The following is a 20,338-nucleotide window of genomic DNA, read 5'->3' on the forward strand; positions in this document are numbered from 1 at the left end:
CTTCTTAACAGTCAACTGCAGTTTGATAGCTACTATTACCACATGCAACAACGTTTTTATATCCCATAACGGCAATTAACAATCTTACGGCTATTTGTCACATGTACTGGCATAGGCAGGCGCGAGTAGCTTATTCTCGGCGCTGGATCCATTGCTGCTTTAAGTAGTGATGGGTATTTTCACGGAGTAAGAGGAGGTGCGTTCGTACACATTAGGTGCTGACAACTTTGTCCTCTGAGCAAGTTAGCTGCCACGTGATTAAACCTTAACAAAAATAAAAGCAATAAAGAAACTTGAAAATCATCAGAAGAAACCTCACCATGTGGCCTGTAACACGGAACGTCACACGAGCCAATACCTCAGTGCGAACGCAAGAGTCACGAAAAAGGTTTAACAATCTTCGCATAATTTGGTGAGTGTATGAAGCGGGAAACACAGAAAATGAAGTGATCAGTATAAAGTCCGGACTCAATGGAAACCTGGAAAGATGCGTCAGCAGTTCTTTGCAACAAGAAGACACCACTCTAACTGACTGCGCCATGTTTCACAAAGAAAGTGAGGCGATGATTCAAATCGTTGTTGTCACCAACAGTGCTGCACAAGTGACACTTTCAATGAAAAACTTTAACTATCGAAAGTTTCGAGTAGTTCTACCGATCGTGCTAACACGGACATGTATGCGACGTAGAAAGGCTACCTTTGTAACGAATGCGTCCTAGCAACGGCCAAAGTGTCGGATAGTGCAGCCAAGGGTTCTGAAGCAGCTTAGTCAGGAGAGAGGAGAACTACATCGGGAGGAAATCAACGAACATTGAAACTGCAGTGCAGAGGAAGAAACACGTGAAAACAAAACGAATCAAAAAGCAGGCCACCATAAAAAATTGGAGACTAAGAATATGACCAGTTTCAAGAGACTCGCGGACGTAATCTGTAAACGACATCATCATTATCATTATCAGCATCAACATATTGTTATGTCCATTGTAGGACGAAGGCCTCTCCCTGCGATCTCTGATTACCCCTCTTTTGCGCTCGCTTATTCCAATTTTCACCTGCAAATTTCCTAACTTTATCGCCCCACCTAGTTTTCTGCCATCCTCGACGGCGCTTCCCTTCTCTAGGCACCCATTCTGTAACCCATTCTGTAAACGACATAATGCAGTGAAATTTACTCACGAGATACAGCGATTCCGTGCCCGTATGATACGCAACTCCTAGAAGAAGCAAGCATGAAAGGCTTATCCCAACTAATGGTTCGAGTGACCACACATCAATGGTCTAGAGCTACGATTAAGAAGCACCCCGATTCCCTAAAACTGACTGGCTCTAGCCAGGTACGAGCATGGCGTTGTGTGTAAACCGAAGCGGCGCGCGATCTGCGCAGGGCGGAAGCGACAGGGCGGCCGGCCTGCTGACTAAAACCGCATGGACGAGGCCTTGCTGGGTCGACCGGGCCCCATGGCTCCGACGGCGTACGGCATCGGGATCAGAGGGTACTTGGATGGACACAACATGGCGACCAGGGTGCAGCCACAGCCACCGCCAGGAGCGACCTCCGACCGCTGTACGTTTCCTTCCTTTTTCTGCACGGCGCCGTCGGCGGCAGTCTAAACATGACAAGGAGAGTCGGAGACCAAGCCGAAGTTTGTTCCAGTACGCCCTTTAAAGACAAGGGTGTGCTAGCAGATCCTTTGCGCGAAAGCTAGTGCTTTTTCTGCGTTTAGCTCTGCTTTCAGAGTCCTCGTACTCCCCGGTGAGTTCTACATTTACTCGCTTGCGCCCAATCACAGTGAACGTATTCCAATGGGACATACGAGAACGTTAATAAATGGAATAAATATAGAGAAAATCAGTTACTCCCTCACAGAGAGTGACCAACTTTTTTCTAGAGGAAGAAAACTTTGGACAAGTGGTTTAAAGCATAGTCGTGGGGCGGCTGAAGAAAAATTCTAAAGAGAAACACTTTTCTGGCACTTCCAATGGGAGCACCTTACTTTTCAAAGCTATACAGGGCGGGATTGTTAAGCAACAAAAGAAATTAGGGCAAAATTTGGAGATGCTGACGCTGATTTTTGCTGCTCCATCCAAGACAGCGATGACGTAGAACTTTTTTTTTTCTCTCATAACGCAAGAACCTTCAGTCCCATATTGAAGAACAAAGCATGTAAACATGGATAGATTTGGCTTTTAAGGTACAACCCACAGGCGTAATATTTTAAGGCAGAAACGACTAAGAAATGACGAGAGGCAGGATGTGAAATATTAGTTGGCGCAGAATAAAGTAGCCTGGCGATTCGACGAAGAGGATGTGCTCGCTCGAAATCCGACAGCTGCCAACGACATACATCAATAGGCAAGCCCTCATCAGCCATCTGTTCATCCGTCAATCTTTCAATCTAAAGCAGCATCACACATGCTTTATTGACGGCTCATCCGCAGCTCAGCGAAGTTCAGGCACGTCTCTGTCATATTCTCCACTGCTGCTTTTACAGAAACGAACATATATTGCAGCCGAAGAACGAACAAAAGCTGACAGCGGTCCTAGCTCCGCAAGGATTTGAGATGAGCATCATGTGTCAGTCGGAGTTGACGAATGGCTGTCAGCAGCGAAAGTGTTAACGGCTTTGCAATGAGGTACGCTCGCAACGACAATGAATTATTTATTTTAGCAAGTACTGACCGATACAGATTTCGGCTTCGCACAGGATGTTCATACCCTAATGTTGGCTTTACTGCACGTCGGTGCTCACGCCGCTGGAGATGCCACACATATGATGTTTCACTTAACTTGGGCTAAACCTTTAAAATATGCAAATGCCACGTGGCTGGACAGAACCAAGGTAATGTTGTTTGCCGTCACTTGGAGATACTCAGATAATTTTTTGTATTCCGCCTAGTCTTAATTAGTTAATCAACTTCTCAAATACTATAATTAGGTGAAAAGTGTCAATGAGAAAATTGTAGAGCAACATGAGAAACACCCGATACAGCTTTCTGTTTCTCAATACTTGCTACATAAAAATGTTTTTCCGAGCGTGAAAGATGCCCGCGAGTACACGCGAAGCGCCTCGAACGGCCAGTCGTGCGGCAATTTTGCGTGCATTCGCCGGGTTCTTTCACGCTCATATTTCAGGAAACTCATATTTATTTCCTTTCTTGGTAGTTTCACTGCCGTTTTTGCCGATAGGCTACGTGGGTAAGCGGACATTAGCTGCAAAAAAAAGTTACAAGGATAATTAGGCTGATTACCTTTTGCATCGGTCGCACTTGTTGTAATTGCGAAATTGAAGCCGAGGAGTAGTGAAGTCACGCTTAGAAGATATCCTAAATCTAGCACCCCTTTCGAGATATCCGCTCCCAAAATCTGCTAAAGGATTCCTCGGCGTTCCACTAAAGCGGTGTTGGTGGTGCTGGGTTATCGCAACAGGTGTGCTTAGCCTGGCGATCGACGCCGGCAATTGCTGCGCCTGAGCGTTTCTTACAGTGTCACTGCGATAAAATCGTCCCTATCGTCCCTAAAGGCACGCGTTTGAGAAATTGTTGACTGGAACGTCAATATAATTCGTACCACATTTTAGAGCAGCATATCTCAAAAATGGTGCTTGTCATTGTATTTCTGCTAAGCAGAAATCACTTCACTAAGCTGTGCTTCAATTTCTAAATTGCCACAAGCATCCTAAAGTTACTAATTAAAAACGCTTAACCTTGCGCTCGGCCGCGCAACGCTTGAAACAGCGAAGCTGTGCGATCGTAGCCCAGCATTTTCCGGAAGTTCGCGAGAACTTTTCATCTTATTAATCATGATGATGATAATTTCTTTTCGCGCGTCTCGGACTTACGGCCGTCACTGCGCGTTGCATAGTGCAGCTTGCAACACCGACACCGCGTTCCAATGCCGACACCGCGTTCCAGGAGACCCGCTCCGTGAATGCGTCTCTCTCTCTCGCTCTCTCTCTCTCTCTCTTTCGCTCTCATAGCACGCAAAACCTCTTAACCTCGCAGAGCACGAGCGTACGAACGCGCCAGCTGTGGACGGAGACGACGACGCTCGAACGCAATCATATGGTTCGCATAAATGCATGTTCTGCAGGCGTGGCTGTATAGCCTAAATGTACTTTAAGTGCATGATCATCTGAACGAAATGCAGCCATTACGACCAAGAAGAATGTCAGCCGGCTTGGTATCCACTTTTGATTAGGTGTTTAACTTCATCTTTCAAGTGTTTGTTGTGAAGGACGGTGTTGCTGTGTGTGACGTTCTCTTCATATGGACTGCTCGTTGACGTTTGATTACTTATGTCCACCTGGTGCTCATATTATTGTAACTAGTTCCTGTACATACAACATTTCATTCATTGTAATAAATACCATGTTGAAAAAAGAGTGGCTGTATAGCCTAGTGGTTACGACGCTCGCTTTGGGACCGGGGGTACGCTGGTTCGGATCCCGCATCGGCAAGAAAGTTTATTTCCTTTCTTGGTAGTTTCTTGATACGCACAACAAATTACGGCTGGCTTAAACAGCTTAGCTGTTAAAATAATTAGCCCATTTCGGTAATTGGCAAATTTAGCGTTTGAACTTTTTCTTGCTGCTCATGTCTTCCTAGCCACATAGCCTGCTGCAAGGACGGCAGGAGCCTGGATATCCCAGTGTTCTTTTTTTTAAGCGTGCTACATAAAAAAAAATTGACTCGCCGTCCCCGCCCTGCCAAAGTGGATGTCCAGCGAAGCTGTTGAAAACCATCACTACGCAATGCTTTATTGCTCAACTCCTCCTCCGGCGCATTATTCAGCCACAGGAGAATGTGGACGTGCGGAATTCCCCTGTGCTGGAATTCCGAGGCAATACGACAAGCAGCAGCACGCCGCCCCTGCTCGTATTGCAGTTTCTTTTTTTCCTTTGCCGCTCCTCGTATTCACGCTGCTCCTCGGGAGTCCTAACTATGCGCTGTCTATCCGTAGCGGTACTGCAACAACGATAAAATCGGTTGCTAGGCTGGTTATTTTAAATATAAAAGGCTAGTGACGTCACTCCCCACGTCGCAAGCTGCCGTCGCCGCGGCAGCTCGCGCAACAGTAATATTTACCGGGAACCCGACGCGGGGAGCGCTACTTGCTTCGCATTGTTATCAGGAGCGTCTTATCATCAATGATGTGGTTTGGATGCTTCTTTTGTGCTTGTTCTATATTGAAACGAGTGATGTTCTGTGTGTTATATACGGGATGCCAAATAATGTAGGCACACTTTACTTCAATCGTTCAAGTTTTTTATTTATTTATTTTTCGCTCAAGGGTTTTCTTTCCGTGAGGACGCGCATGCGAAAAATCCTGACCAACTAGAGGCTAGCAGCTTCTCTGTAAAACAAAAGCACCTGGTATATAAGTGGTGCACAATTAGTAGACGTAATCAGCAGATTATAAGATGGCGAAGAGTAGGTAGGCAGCGTCAGTATGCCGAGGTATTATGGGGTTAGTAGGGAGCACCAATATGATACAGGCGTAATAGTTCACGGATTACCATGGGAGGGGGGAGCTCGTATAGCTGTCCATGGATCAGACTTGTACGTAACTAATTACGTGTAATCAATTCCTTGTATTCAATTACGTAATTTGACAGTTTTGTAATTTATCGATTACTTTTTATTCGGTAATGCTCACTGCAATTCAATTAGTTGTTTTTTTTCAGTAACTAATTACATGCAATCAGTTACTTTACTGGCGAAGCAATCTGTAACGTAACAGGCGACGCAGCCTCTTGCGCTTGAATTGGTGCGGGAACTACTGTAGAACACCTCCGGCCATGCCACGCACTATAGCGGCGCGGATGCGCATGTGTGGGCAAACGCGCGTGTTCAGTTTGCTTACTTTAACGCTTAGCAGACATTGGTCGACGAATGGAACCGGCCCTGCTATGGCTCAAGAGTGATGGCTACTTCAGACGTCGATGCCAGGAAATCACTTACGGGCGATTTTTTCCAGCTTTTCATTCGCCCTACCGAGAGCGCCTTCTCCGGGCCCTAGATACAGTCAAGTGCTGGTCTTCATAGACAACACGGGCACGCGAACATCACGACATTGAGAAACCACAGTCTTGTGCGCAAGGTGTTCGTAAGTTACAGCACCGCTCTTTCCACCAGCGTGCACACCGGACGACTTTTTAATGTCACTGCCGACGTCTTCACAAGAAAACGGGGAACGTGACTGACGAAAATATTTAAAAGCAATTGTTTGTAAAGATAACCTGTGAAGCGCTGTAGAGGACGCACTGAGAGAGCCAGGCCAGCTTGTTCTATTTACTGTATTTGTGCAACGTTGATAAATGTTGGGAGGAAAGCAACGCAGCAGTAGGCGATCATTTGTAAGTGCGAAGCACTTTAGCGGTCCGAGCTGTCGGCGTCTAATGTGATGTCATGTCGTCGTGGTCACGCGCAAAAACAAGATCTGCCGAAAACTCGCGTCTCGTTCACTTGGTATATACCAAAATAGGCATGGAAGGGTACGAATGTATGATTTACATGACTGATACGTCATGACATCAATAACATCACATGCTCGTCAGTTACGTCAGGATTAAGCGATAATAAAATCACATGTGACGCATACCCACATTGGATATGCGGGTATGAGCCAGGGATATGCGGGAATTGGCAGAAACTCGTGAAAATCGCTTCCGAAACTCTAGTCTGGTACCAGCGCAGTGCCAGACAGGGCGCCACCACCCCACAAGCGCTCGATTCCCCCTCACTTGTTTGTGCAAGAATAGCACAAGAATAACATAAGGGTAACAACGGCGCATCACTGCTTCGCACTTCCCCAGGTTCCACGTTAGTGGAGCTGCATTAGCGCTGGATTTGAATTACACAAGCGCAGAATTTGAGCAGGGTTTGAACTACACAAGCGCGAGATTTATTTTGTAATTCCTCAATTACTTTCGTAGGACAGTAATTGTCCACTGTAATCAATTGAATTTTTGAAATAAGTAATTGTAATCAGTTACTTTTTTCCGTAATGTGTACAAGTCTGCCTCGGATAGCTATCACATAATAGTACGCCATAATATCGCATGCTAGTCTCTCAGGTCTAGCATAAAGACCTTCTTCTATCAACTTAAATTAACTATAACGTCCGGAGCTGATAACTCTTACAGCCTTCCACGGGCTAACAAGAGGAAGTGTCAAATGTATGGTTCTTAATACCGTCTGCCTCCCGCGATTAGGCTTATACACGAAGCAATAACATGTTTACGCTCTCACATAAACGCGCACCTTATATGGGTTTCCAGAAAAGGAAAATTTATGCAATTGCTTGTGAATATGCCAGCGCGCTATTTAATTTCCTTTCGTTATTAAGCTTGTAAACGAACACCGTCGAATATTTCGCCGCGACAGCTTCCTTCGTTAGCCACTGGACAGAAAAAAAATTAGGCACATGTCTGGTTACCTCAACGACTGACAAACGACTAGTATGGCATATATATCTTAAAGGCGCTTGACCTCCGGCGCACAGACAAGAACTGTTGTTGTGCTTGCGACCATGACTCTAATGTGCGGTCGCGATCCGAACTTTTAATGTCATCCGTCATATAAGATCAGATCGAATGCCTCGGTGCGACGTAGGCAGAAGAATGCGGTATTGGCTTACTCGCGGAGACGTTCAAAATAGCGTTTGTAATAAAACCTCCGTTTCTAATCTACAGTCGAAACAACCAAACAAAATCCTCTTCATCTGAAATTTATGCAACAGGAACCGACAATTCGCTGTTAAGAAATATTGGAAAACAAAACATCAAATACGAAGACAACTGCAGGAGCAAACAAAAACTATGCCGATTTTTTTTTTTTCGAAGATACGTGATGATATGCGGTAGTGGCAGTTTTCTTTTTCTTTCTACAAATCCTTGAACATTGACACCATAAACTTGAAATTCACCTTAAATTCCTGTCTTCGTTCCCCGGCACGGTTAGACGTTTGTGTCATGGATCGATGTCAGACACCATACCTCACTCCTCCTCGATATACAATTGTCCAGCTTAAGACAAAGCTTAGCTTGAGGTTATGTCTTCTAGCGTAAATTGTTCTCTAGTAAACTTTTGTTTATGGCTCAAAGTAGCAAAGTAAGTTAGCGTGTAGCGTGGCCGCTCGAGCGCCAAGGAGGAAACACACAACCAGCGCGGTCGTCAGGCGCGGCTAACTTCGACAAAAACACGAGTGTCGCTAGTAGCCGTCGGTTTGGTCGGTTTCTCGCCAAGTAGGCTGTACCCAGAGATTGTTCAACATTACTGATACTGAAGACAGTGCAATCGCTTGGTGGTGGTCCGCGCGTCTAGATGGGCAGGCACGTAGTCGACACGCTGCAGAACGCGCTGCAAAAGAACAAACAGTTTTCTGACATTTAGTTAACCGCTTCACGAAAGCTTCATTCAACATAGTCTGCGACATGTGCGTTGGATCTCCGCAAAGTATTCCAATGCGGGGCCTCGCAGGGACCTCCGCCGACAAGAAGGAGAAGCTCGACTCCAAGGATCCGACCGGCGCCGCGTACGACACTGGCGCGGCTGCTGCCGGCTCTGGTGGCGGCGCCATGCTGTGGGACCGCACGCTGAGCGAGCTCAAGCTCGAGTACATGGACCTGGACGAGTTCCTCAGCGAAAACGGCGTGGCCGGCAAGGGCGGCGCCGCGCTGTCACCGCGCCACAATCCATTCCGGCAGTCGACGGGCTCTCTGGTGGACCCGCATCGGCTCGCCCAGGATCCCGGAGGCCTGCAGCAGCAGTCCGATGAGCCGGCCCTGGCAGGACCACCATCCAACGGAGAGCCAGGGTGCACGCAGCAGAGGCTCGCCCACAACGCCTGTAAGTGCACTTCTTGCGCAGTTCTTCGCTCACTAGTCCCCATTTTTAAGGTTCCATCACTTTCGATTCATTCGGTTCGAACGTAATCGCTGGCCTCTGACGACCTCAGCCAATTTCTGCTTCCTTCATTTCTTCACTTTTATGCGCCTCGTTACAGCGGTTATATACGTCTTGATCTTTTCATTCTCAATTTCTTCATATATGTCTACCTCTGATTTATGGCGTAAGCCTCAGTGCTCTAGATACTACTGCCGTCTTCTCTCATTTATTGCTTTATTTATTTATTTATTTTTATTATTTATTTATTGTGTCCCTACACTTCTTACGTCTTGTGCAAAGTATCCATGCAAAACCAAGCAGCATCATTTATGGTAACCTCAGAGGGAGAAAGAGTGCAAGAAAAAGAAAAACTCATCACTTTTCGCCGGAAATAGGAAAACTTAACCGACAATAGGTTCGTCATCGTTTCGTTGCCAGCCTTTATAACCTTTTGACCTCGCTGCCACTGTCATTGCGGGGTTATAATTTTAGCTCCTTTCTATTGCTTTTCTTAATACCGCATATGGGATGCGCACTCTTTCGCGTCGGGCGTTGCTCTCCTGTTACAAGAAGGCCACTTTCCGATCTTCGTGCGTAACTGTAGTGAATTTTCTTCGCATCCGCACCAACTGTTACGCATACCCCGTCCCTGCCTCCCGCTATCACCGCTCCTTTCACCATCCTTCACACACATCTGGCTTGCGGCCGAGTGCAATATGCAACCGCGGGATGTCCCAAATCTGTACCTATTGTTATTCACCTGTCGCGCCGTATTGGAAATGTTTGTACTTAATGCTGTACTAAGTATTATTTTTTTATTCGTGTGTGTTATGCCTTTGCCACACCATGCCGCTACTAAGCCTGTGAGTGTGCCTTAGACGGCTATCAACGGCGAAACGAATCAAACCGATGCCAATCGCTACCTCTTCTCCCCAGCTCGTTAGCTTTGCTGCATCTCAAGTGTACTATCGACCAAAAAAGTTCACGGACCATGGAATCTGACAAAAAACTGAACATCTCCGCAGCCTCAAAACGCAGCCTGGTATTCCCATTTCCGGCCTCTATTGGTATATGCCAACAACATTGTGATGTACGGTTTTACTGGCTATACTTTTAAAGGCTGCGGGGATATTTAGCGTTTTCTGAGATCCCGTTTGGTCAATAGTACATTGCGTTGAAACAACTAATAATGTGCCGGCGCTGCAAAGGCGTGTCATCACCGCTTTGAAACGAAAGCGTCAAATGGTACATTGAGCGAAAAAGTCGGCGGCGTCTTTAGCAGTGAAACGGCATCTAACTTACCATTGGCTGCGATCCCACGTCACGTGCGCGCGAGGCGCGCTTGCGACGCGGGCTCGTGCTTGCTGGCTCGGGCCTCGACGAAGCAGAGCGTGCGAAAGGGAACACCTCTCTCCCCTCATCCATTACCGTCGCCGCAACGCCACGTCACCCTCGCTCTCGGAAGCCTGTGTCATCCGCGCGTTTCTTGTCCGCGCAAGCTCTCACCGGCGTTCTAACTGCGCCTCAGTAAGGCCAAATGAAAACGCGCTAAACTTGCGCGTTTTCATTTGGTCACGAGCAGTTAATAACTCGTAATGACCGCTCAGAGGCGTTCAATTCGGCATTAACGCTTTCGCATTCACAACTCATAAGAAGTGTTTAGGTGGCCTCGGATTTTTTTCCCATACGTGTCTATCAAGCTCGCGTCCGGTGGAGATTCACGGCGATAATGTGGTTACAGAATTCATTCTTGCTTAACTGTGTGATGATGGCAATAGAGAGAGAAATTGGATGACATTTTAGAGCGACACGTCGTAGTAGGATATGTTGCAAGTTGTTGCAAACCGTAATCGCCAGAAATTTGGAGGCAGACATGCAAAGATACGAGACAAATGTTCACGTGCTGCAAAAGCCGTCAACGGGCGGGAGTTCGAGGCCAAACAACGCCGAGCCCTCACGACCTCAGGGTCCGTTATGCCGAGGTTCCAAGGCAGGACAGTTATGCTCCGCTTATATACGATATCTATATCCCAAGGACCTTACCTACGGTTTCTTTACGGAAGGCCGCGTTATCTCGTCGCCGCAGCCATTGAATCGCTATGCGACCTGCTATGTGGCCTTTCCAATTCGTCGTGACCAGCTGCCATTCTCTATCCCGGCCTCGACGCAGCGGAAGGCGCCTGCTACTCCATGCAGTCGCTGGCCGAGCACTTCCGAGGCGACGAGGCGACGGCCAGGAGGCCCGCGTGCGACGCCATGGCGACTGGGCGGCGGTCGGGCTCGCCCACCGCCACCGTGGTGCCGATCGACTGCGGCTTCACCAAGACCGACCTGGCGCTGGCCAACCTGCCTGGCCACGACGACTTCGACCCGAGCCACCACCCGTTCTCCGAGGACGAGCTGAAGCCGCAGCCCATCGTCAAGAAGTCACGCAAGCAGTTCGTGCCCAACGAGTTGAAGGACGACAAGTACTGGGCGCGCCGCCAGAAGAACAACATCGCGGCCAAGCGGTCGCGCGAGGTTCGCCGTGTCAAGGAGAACCAGATCGTACTGAGGGCCTCGTACCTCGAGAAGGAGAACATCGCGCTGCGCGAGGAGGTGCACAAGCTGCAGCAGGAGAACGACATGCTTAGGAAACGCCTGCACGAGTACGAGCCCTGACTGCTGGCGCTGCCGGCCGCTCGGACCCACCAGCCGCTGCCGTGGGCTCAGCGCGGCGGCGGTGGCGTCACCGCGGCTGCGTGGGACCAGTGGCAGCAGCCGCCTACGGCGCTGCTGCCTGCCTACGGATCTCAGCTGTCACCGGCGGCACCTTCGGGGGGCCGGTGCGCCCCCGGCTGCGCCTGAAGTGATCTCTCCGCCCAAGGGGCCTGCCGACCACAGAAGCTAATTGCAGTGCGTTTATCTAATGAACAACAGCGCATGCGTCCGAGCTTTATATGTCAAACCAAATCTTCGCAGAGCACGCACAGCGGAATACCGGCGCTGCCTCCAGGCTTGCACTGAACAAATGAAACGTACAGGCAGACCCGTTGGTTTATAGCCGCGTTTTAAAAGCGGGTATCGATCGCTGAAGTGACATTGCCGTGCTCACGATTGTCCAGCTACGGCCGCACGTTGTTGCAGCGTAGGTGTTCCATGAATGGAGCGCGTTGTCCCGTTCATTTAGTTTACACCGCACGTTCTGTAACGGACGACTACATGTATGTAAAGGTACACGCGAATTATGTGACAAACGCTACGGGGCGACACTAAGTCAGGCGGAATCAGGTGAAGCACCTCCCACAGAATGCGCCTCGAACAGGTGCATTCGAATGCGAACAGGTGCACCGTATAGTCGTGTGTGGATGCAACGACGGCGCAACGTAAGTAGGCAGACAGTAATCTTAAGGGAATGATTTGTGGATGCTGCATGCAGCCGTCTCCGCTCTCCACCTCGTCCCTAATTTTGCTTATGCACTTATGCTGATACTGTGAGTAAGGGCACGCAAACACAAATTAGTCTCGTTTGTGACGCCCTCGAATCTTCCACGAATAGTGTCCACCGATGCCTTCCTGCAATCTCCCTTCCTCGCGTTTATTTTTGCATGCGCGGACCAATAGTAAACATTCTCGGGTGAAATAAGAAGGAAAACCACGGTCTGATTATGAGGCACGCCGTAGTGGGGGACTGCGGATTAATTTTGACCACCAGAGTTTCCTTAAGGTGCACCTAAAACTAAGTACACGAGCGCTCTTGCATTTCGCCCCCATAGAAATGCGGCCGCCGCTACCGGGATCGAACTCGCGACCTCGAGCTCGGGAGCGCAACGCCATAGCTAATAAGCTACCATGGCTGGTTGACTCATATCTATTCCGAAGTTTTCCCAACAGTAATGACCATGATATTAACAATCTTTGGCCACATGATGTCTGAGCGGTTTGCGTAACACTTGCGTACAATCGCGCTCAGTATGAACTACAACGCGAAAGCGCGTGGCAAACTGGTCGCGCGCTGTAGCTCCCACTGGGCGCGATGGTATACCTAGCTTTCAGTCGACGTTGAAAAAAGGTAAGGTGGTCAAACTTAATCCCAAGTCTTTTTACCATACAGTGTCTCTCCCGTAGCCTCTGTGTTCCTTTGTAACATCAAAGCCTATCAGCCAAACAACGCCGTCATATCTGCCGCAGTATACCGCAGTATATCATGTCTTAGTTTTACATAATTTTTAAAAATCACCTCTGGCAGGTAGTTAATTCTAGTCCTTGAGTTTGGTTATTCATAAAGGCGAACATTACTTGCACGAGGAATCGAAGCACATAATCAAATATTGATAAACAAAATTACTAACTTCCTAATTAATTACTTTACGGCACATATTGCAATTTACGAATTGTAGCCGGTGAGCTTGCACGGCATACCCACTTAAAGCAAATTTTGAGGATGGACAAGGGTTTCGAGGTATGCGCCATTAAACTAGCGGCAAAAATGCACAGTTGTTCCACTTACTTTCTTTTTTTTTTTTTTTTGAAAACAACGCTCTTTTATGCATTGAAGCACGAAGGTAACTGAAACGCTCATGCATTTTATTGTACACATTGGCAATGAATATCTCGAAACTCGTGTCATCCTGAAAATTATTTCCAAGCGAATATATGTCTTGCAAACTCAACGGCTTCAATTCGTAAATTGCAATATGTGCCGTAAAGTTATTATATCGAAGTTAATTAGTGCATTTTTCTGAATTTGTTGAATATGTGCTTCGATTTCTTTGAATAATCCAGCTCAAGGACTAGAATAGTGTTATTTGCCAAAAGCGATTTTTATAAATTCTGTGAAACTTAGACATGATCACCCGGTATAGCAAAGTTATTCCTATACTTAAGAGTTCGGACCATCCTGAACGTCACGAAACCACACTATATATAACAAAAATCACGCATACTACGTAACCAACAAATATGATATTCTCGTACCGACACACATAAATTTACATATAGGATTACATTATCACACGAGATGACTGAATTCTTAGGCAAAGAGAACACAGGCAGGCAAGAAAAACACGGTGTCAGTCTGCTTGAACCAAATGAAGGCGAGGTAGGTTATTGGACGACGCCCTTCGCGGTGTTTTAGGGCAGTTACAGGGAAAAAAAAAGGGAACAACTTTTAACGATAGCGGTTCATGACAGAACAATGTATATATACCTAAAGGAATCACCGTGGTTCTGAAAAAGATGTCTCCGCTGTAAATATGTACTACAACGTGGAACTTGAAACTGCAACAACACAATCACGCTTTGCTTGATCTTCTTTACAACGACGTTTTATTGTACATTAGCAGCGGGTGTTACCGTTTGCTGCATTTCTACATTTCTCCCGTCCTCGGTAAATATGTACGGGAGCCACAACTTCTAACATTGAAGCTGTGCGAACGTAAGATCTGCGCCAACATGCGTTTATTTTGCGCAAGACAACCGGTGAACTTTACTAAAATCTCATTCACATCTGACGCAATCCAATGCGGTGTCGCACACAATCACGATATGGAGTATGTGGCATTTGACGTGTGCAGTACTCTTGCGTACAGAAATGCTGTGCCGAAGCGTCGATGTGATTTGTATAGAGCGAGAAACTTGGCGGCATAAAGAAAGAAAATAATAATAAAAAAACGTTCATGGAAAAGGACGACGCGGGTAGGGAGGGGGGGGGGGGGGGGGAACATTGTATCTGTAGCAGACAATGTATCACTCAAAGCAGACACAGGGGCCTGTAGCACGAAAACTCTTAAACGTGTGCAAATCTGCCCGTTATTAAGGAGCTCCGCGCGAGCAACGTAATTAGGCGCACAGTAAGCTATACCAAGTGATAACGAAGGGACTCATTCTCGAAACCGTTTTTCTTTCTTTTCTTTGGTCACTTGACAACTTACTGTGCGGCAACCTATTGTCATGTGTGCAGAGCATTTTAACTGTGAATAAATGTACACGCGAAATAACTGCTTTGGGCTTGGTGGTCAATATCGGGTGTGTAGGTGAGGGGGAAGGGGGGGGGGGGGGGGCGTTGAATGCCTAGTAACGCCGGATAATTCCATTCCGCCGTTGAATGCTTTCGGCAACAACATTAAATCAGTTCAGTATGTAATGGTAAAGCATCCGTTCGAGGCTCAATTGTCATTCTTTTAGCGGAAAAATGTTGATTATCACTGCAGGTAACGAAGACCAACCATCACCTCCTTTTTTTTTTTTTTTTTTCGCGTCGAAGTTTCAGCATCAGTACGTCAATACGTCGGTAAGATGTGACGGATTTCGAAGTGTTTTCTCGCATACGGCTCGTTTTGGAACAGGAAATTCTTCGAAACTTGTTGGATTGACTCTGGTTCCTCTAGAATGCCAACTAATCTTTGTTCATCGGTAAACTAGCCTAGAGTTCGCGCTGTCAAAATATATGAAGTCATGACGAGCCGGGTGAAGTCTCCACCCGTCCTTCAATGCGACCTTTCTTGTTTAGCCACCTTTCATGGCAAGCCACCTCTCATGGCAAGAGAGACCACTTTGATGCTGCAGAAATTCAACCCTCTGTCGTCCTGTCGGCTTAACGCAGCACCAAAGATTGTCTTTCATTATCAAAAGAAGGACAATAGGTAAGAATATGTACTATGGTCTCGTCGCAATCACAAAATACGCCCAGCCACAAGTGACACATTAAAGTTGCATCGCATCGATGTCGTCCAGGCGGTAGTCGAAGGCGCTATCAAAGGTTAAGGGAGTGCAGTCACGAGTTAGCACATTCCGCTGAATTTCAATGTCCTAATGCATTGCGACGAACAAGTAGGCGAAGTTTCCGCGCTGCCTCAGGCCTTGACAACGGCACTGAACTTGGTGGGCGGAGCACGCTGCTTCGTCGGCACTTTCGTTGCCGATGATGTCGCAGTGGCCCGACAGCCACTGAAATTTGATTGTGCGTCTATTATCAACAGTGCTGTGGTAAGATTATCTGATTTCGGATAGAGTAACCAACGGTTTTCCGCTAAATAAATGCAAGTAGTGTCGCAAGAACGCTTGACCAACCTGAACTGGTTTAGTGTTTCTTGTTAGTGTCATTTTTTGAGTTGAATTCACACGATGGAACGATCAGCTGATTCATTCCGCGGACTGAGTCACGTCACACCCTATCAGCAGAATGAATCAACGTTTCCTGTAGAAGAATCGAAAGCTGGGCAAGTTGAAACATGAATAGCTTTTCCTGTTCGTCGTGTGAATCTACCTTTTGCTTTGGTGATGTGACCAGAATCGGCGCGTTCAGCGCATGACGTGGTCAATGGACAAACGAGGGTTGGGAAGTTTTTCAGGGCTCCTTGACACGGGCGCAAATATAGTGTGATCGACCTGGAGGGAATCTTGAAATGCATAAGTATTTGTACCCTCAGTGTTACATGTTCTGTGCGGGTAAGTCCTGTGCAAGGGCTGCTACCAGCGATCATGTTGCCATGTGTTCGATATTTAAGCGTAACATCCAACCACTACAAGGCCCCGTCAATGCCTTAGGAAGCATCTACAATGCACCATAATGCCTAACTGAAGGTAAACAATCTTGGTAATGTCGAGTGCAAGTCAGTGCTATTGATCGTTACCGTGGCAAGCGCACACGCCACTGACCAGTTTTGCCATTTCATACCAAGTGATCCAGTGTTTTTCGTACCATCGCGTATTCACGTGGAGCTCTGTACGTGTTGTTGATGATATGGAAAAATATTTTTTCCAGTTTGTTTTGCCCACTGAAGCATACTAGCTCCGCTGTCGAAATATCCACTTCTTTTTCCTACGAGGCCAGGCGATACACTATATTCAGTACTTTATAGGACCGAAACGTTGCGACCATTTCTTCAGCAACTCGGTAAGTTGCTGTGTTATAATCATTCATTTCAATCATATTCAGTGAATCAAATTACGGAACTAAAGAGGGAGATAAGTTTCAGTACCCCAGTTAGTTCTCACACCATGCAAACACCATAGGTTACGACGATAAAGACGCCTGTAACTGAAGTGGACATTTCGACACTCAGGACAGCTTATTAAGCTGCTGTAGCAGCAATGTTATACAGTTCCAGTCATCTGACATGCTCCTAGGCCGTATTTCTGAGTAATCACTTACGGGGAACATTCTCATTTGTCGTGACGTGGCGCCCGGCACGACACTTCACTGGAGTGACGGGCATTCTGCCCGCTTGCCTTAGCCATCATAGCTCACTTATAGGGGTGTTCCTTAAAAGTGATATGTCCTGTATACGGCCAGTATCACAACAGAAATAGGTATTTCTTTGCATTTCTTTTTGTCTCTAAAGGTGGATTCAGAATCGTCGATTCAACCCCCCCCCCCCCCCCGTCACCACACGTGACGTTGCTCAGCGGCACCGAATCGCGCCACCACGAGCGGCAATCCTGCGGCCCGATTCGATGCCGCTGACCTACATCACGATCGGTCCATAAAGTGAGTCACTCGATTCAGTACGCGTGTAGTGCGAATAAAGCCTAGCGCCTGCGCCTTTTCTGCATAGGTTTGTTGCAATGGATTACTGTTCCCACATTACCAAGTCAACATTATTTCACATGTGAAGACGTATTGTACCAGTGTACTATCTGGACTTGTGAATATGCGTGCCCAAACGTGGAAAAGCCATTACGCGAGGTGTAGCGCCATCCGGACACACAAGACGTCGGATTGCCCGGACATCTACTTCCTTTTCTTGCGAGGCCAGCGGACACAATGAAATATTATCTGCAGTATGCCACACCTCACGTAATGCAACACTAACTGGCCCATCAGTCTGTTCTTTTGTATTATGGAGGGGGGCTGAGGTGCAAAAAAGGCAAACGCACCTCCATTCTTCCTCAAGACGTTTCTATCTGCCCGCCTAATTTATTGCCAGCCAAAACCGAAATATAGTCGAACCCGGATATATCGAATCTGAAGGGGATACCGAAAAATTTCGATGTATAGGTAATTCGATATATAAAATAAAGCTTTTATATAAAATTTTTTTATAAAAGAGAATTTATATATAGAGAGAATTTACTGCTGTTCGTTATACACAATAATTCGTTATATGTGGGTTCTATATATATGGGTTCGACTGTAAGTGGATCATTACGTGTGGAGTGATCCAGGGGTTGTATTCTCGGACGATCACATTCGGGCATACTTACACTTTCGCGACATTTCGCGTGACTACAGCACCGTACACGGCGGCGTCAACGGACAAGAGCGTTGCTGGCACTGTGATAAGACAGTGTGCTTGGCACTCTGCCAAGAATGCTGCCGCCCGTAGACGCCTATGCATTCGGCGCTACTCACGTGAAATTTCGCGCAACTGCAACTATCCCTGAAAGTGATCGTTCGGTAGTACAGCTCCAGTTTTTACAGAAACATTATAGTTGTGCAGAACGCACAGAAAACGTCGCCTACCTCATGAGCGCTGCAGCTGAAGTGCATGGACGCCTTCCTCCTTGCCGTTATCAAGAAGCTTACCAGTTCCTCCAGATTACTTGTTATGCTGTCTAAGTGCGTGTCAAGTCGGTGTCGTGTAAATTGGTGCGAAACTTGTTGTACCTAGCGTGTATAGTACATACACCGGAAAAGGTGTGTGTTCATATAAAAAGGTATTACACTCCGGGATGCCTCTTTTGTCATATGATGCAAATGTGTTACTGCGGACGCTTGTTTGCTGTCCAGAATCGCCGATTGTTCTATTAAAATGTATTAAACAGATCTGTGTTGTCGCCGGTCTCAGGGACTGAAGGGGCGAGACGTTCGCATCAACCGGATTGCAATGGCGTCCCTCAAATTTAGGTTTGGCCTAGAGACGCCTTTAAGGGCGGTGGCACAAGCCCGTTAAAGAGTGTGACAGCTGGTTAAACTATGCAATATAGTTGAGGGTCGAACAATAAGGAAAGGAAAACGGACATAGCTTGAAGCAGGGAATTGTGCTCGAATTCACTTTACTTCACTCAAAATCATTTCTGTCCCTTGGCAGCAGAAATAGGAGCACTTTTCCTGGATCCACAACCATGTGCTTCCTATTAACGTCATCGTTTTTTTTTTTTCATAAATGTGCTATCTGGCCTTCGGTGACAGAAGTGAGAGAAATAACAGCGAGGCTCCTGCTTATCATGTGCTCCCTATACGATACCAAAAAAAAAAAAAAGAGGAGGGAGAAAGAGTATTTTAATTGATCATCACAAAAACTAAACTGCAGAGGTCACAAATACTCATCAGGTGCACTTCTCCCAGTGGGGACATCGACGGCTGACGAGTGCCGGGATTAACATATTTTGAAACTTCAGAAGCTGGATACAAATTATTTTGGGCAGAAGTAAATATAGGTGCAGGCATCCATGCCGGGCTGTTCGTGGTGAAAAGTTTTCGCTAGACGGCTGGTCTCCTGGGAACCTGTCCGACAACGATCGGCAGAATATTTATCGGCGTCGTCGGCACTAAAGCCGGTCAAACTGCGATTACTTCCTCTAGTCGGTAATGTCGGCATCGTTGGAGTACGACAAACAGGTATTTCTGACGACTTCGCCGATCGTTCGCACAAGCGTCGTCTAGGCACGGCATTCACCCCACACACTCATTGGTGCAGCCGGGAAGATTTAATTACACTTCTGATGACAGTTTAGGTACAGTGTCAGCAGCTCATTGCAACCTGGAATTCCGTACGACACACCGGTAAGCCGCGGTTTGTGATGTCATGCTACAGTATGGCGATCGCTGTCGGTGGGGGAAGGCCTTCCAACTAGCGATCACCGACTTCAATTACAGACCCGCAAAGCACCGAAACTTCTCTGGTATAAGTTCACTGCAACGTACAATCCTAATCAGCCGGTCAAACATGCCATCATTGAAGCGTTCGTGTGACTAATACCCCGAAGTAATTCTGGTCAGTTGTGTGTTTCACCTCGAGTACATTGGCTGATACGTTCCCTGATATGAAAACGTTTTCGTTTTCATGCAATCAGACGAAGAGATTTCCACTGATAGAATATTTCACGAATCAGCAGCTCAGAAAAGAAAAAAAAAAAAAAGGGGGGGGGGGGGGGGAGGAGATAAATGTGTAAGACAGCTATGCCTTGCGGCAAATCTTCGCCAATATAAAAAAAGGACAAGTATAAATTCTATCCAGCATAATGAAGCGCGTTAGGTACATCATATAAGATACTGGCATTGGCATCATTCTTTGAGTATGAACATACTTGTCATTTCATTTAGTTTGTGCAATATTTTTGGTGTGAAGTGGTGCGTAATCTTTCCAAAGGTCGTCTGATCAAAAAGCTTGAAAACATGTCTGACTCAAACATATATGATCCGGCCTTTTACAAAAAAAAAATGGCAGGAATGACACTCTTGGTAGTGTTCTCACAAGCTAGCCACAAAAGCATGATGTAGACGTCTTTTATCGTCTCTCCATGA

At 46.8% G+C, this 20,338-nt stretch overlaps 1 protein-coding gene across 1 annotated transcript; it reads left to right on the forward strand.

Moving 5' to 3' along the window:
- Positions 1–1,425: 1,425 nt before the first annotated feature.
- Positions 1,426–11,715, forward strand: LOC119448043 (thyrotroph embryonic factor). Its single transcript, XM_049665138.1, has 3 exons — positions 1,426–1,564; positions 8,482–8,850; positions 11,030–11,715. Exons 1-3 carry the CDS (start codon positions 1,426–1,428, stop codon positions 11,548–11,550), a joined length of 1,029 nt encoding a protein of 342 aa, XP_049521095.1. The 3' UTR covers positions 11,551–11,715.
- The last annotated feature ends 8,623 nt before the right edge of the window (positions 11,716–20,338 follow it).

Source organism: Dermacentor silvarum, chromosome 4 (assembly GCF_013339745.2).
Source record: "Dermacentor silvarum isolate Dsil-2018 chromosome 4, BIME_Dsil_1.4, whole genome shotgun sequence".
Classification (NCBI taxonomy): Eukaryota; Metazoa; Arthropoda; class Arachnida; order Ixodida; family Ixodidae; genus Dermacentor; species Dermacentor silvarum.

Bases quoted from the DNA above. Each gene is read 5' to 3' on its own strand.
- LOC119448043 (XM_049665138.1), top strand. From the start codon at position 1,426: ATGGACGAGGCCTTGCTGGGTCGACCGGGCCCCATGGCTCCGACGGCG. The intron at 1,565-8,481 runs GTACGTTTCCTT...GGGGCCTCGCAG, and splicing joins AGGAGCGACCTCCGACCGCT to GGACCTCCGCCGACAAGAAG. The intron at 8,851-11,029 runs GTAAGTGCACTT...CGTCGTGACCAG, and splicing joins GAGGCTCGCCCACAACGCCT to CTGCCATTCTCTATCCCGGC.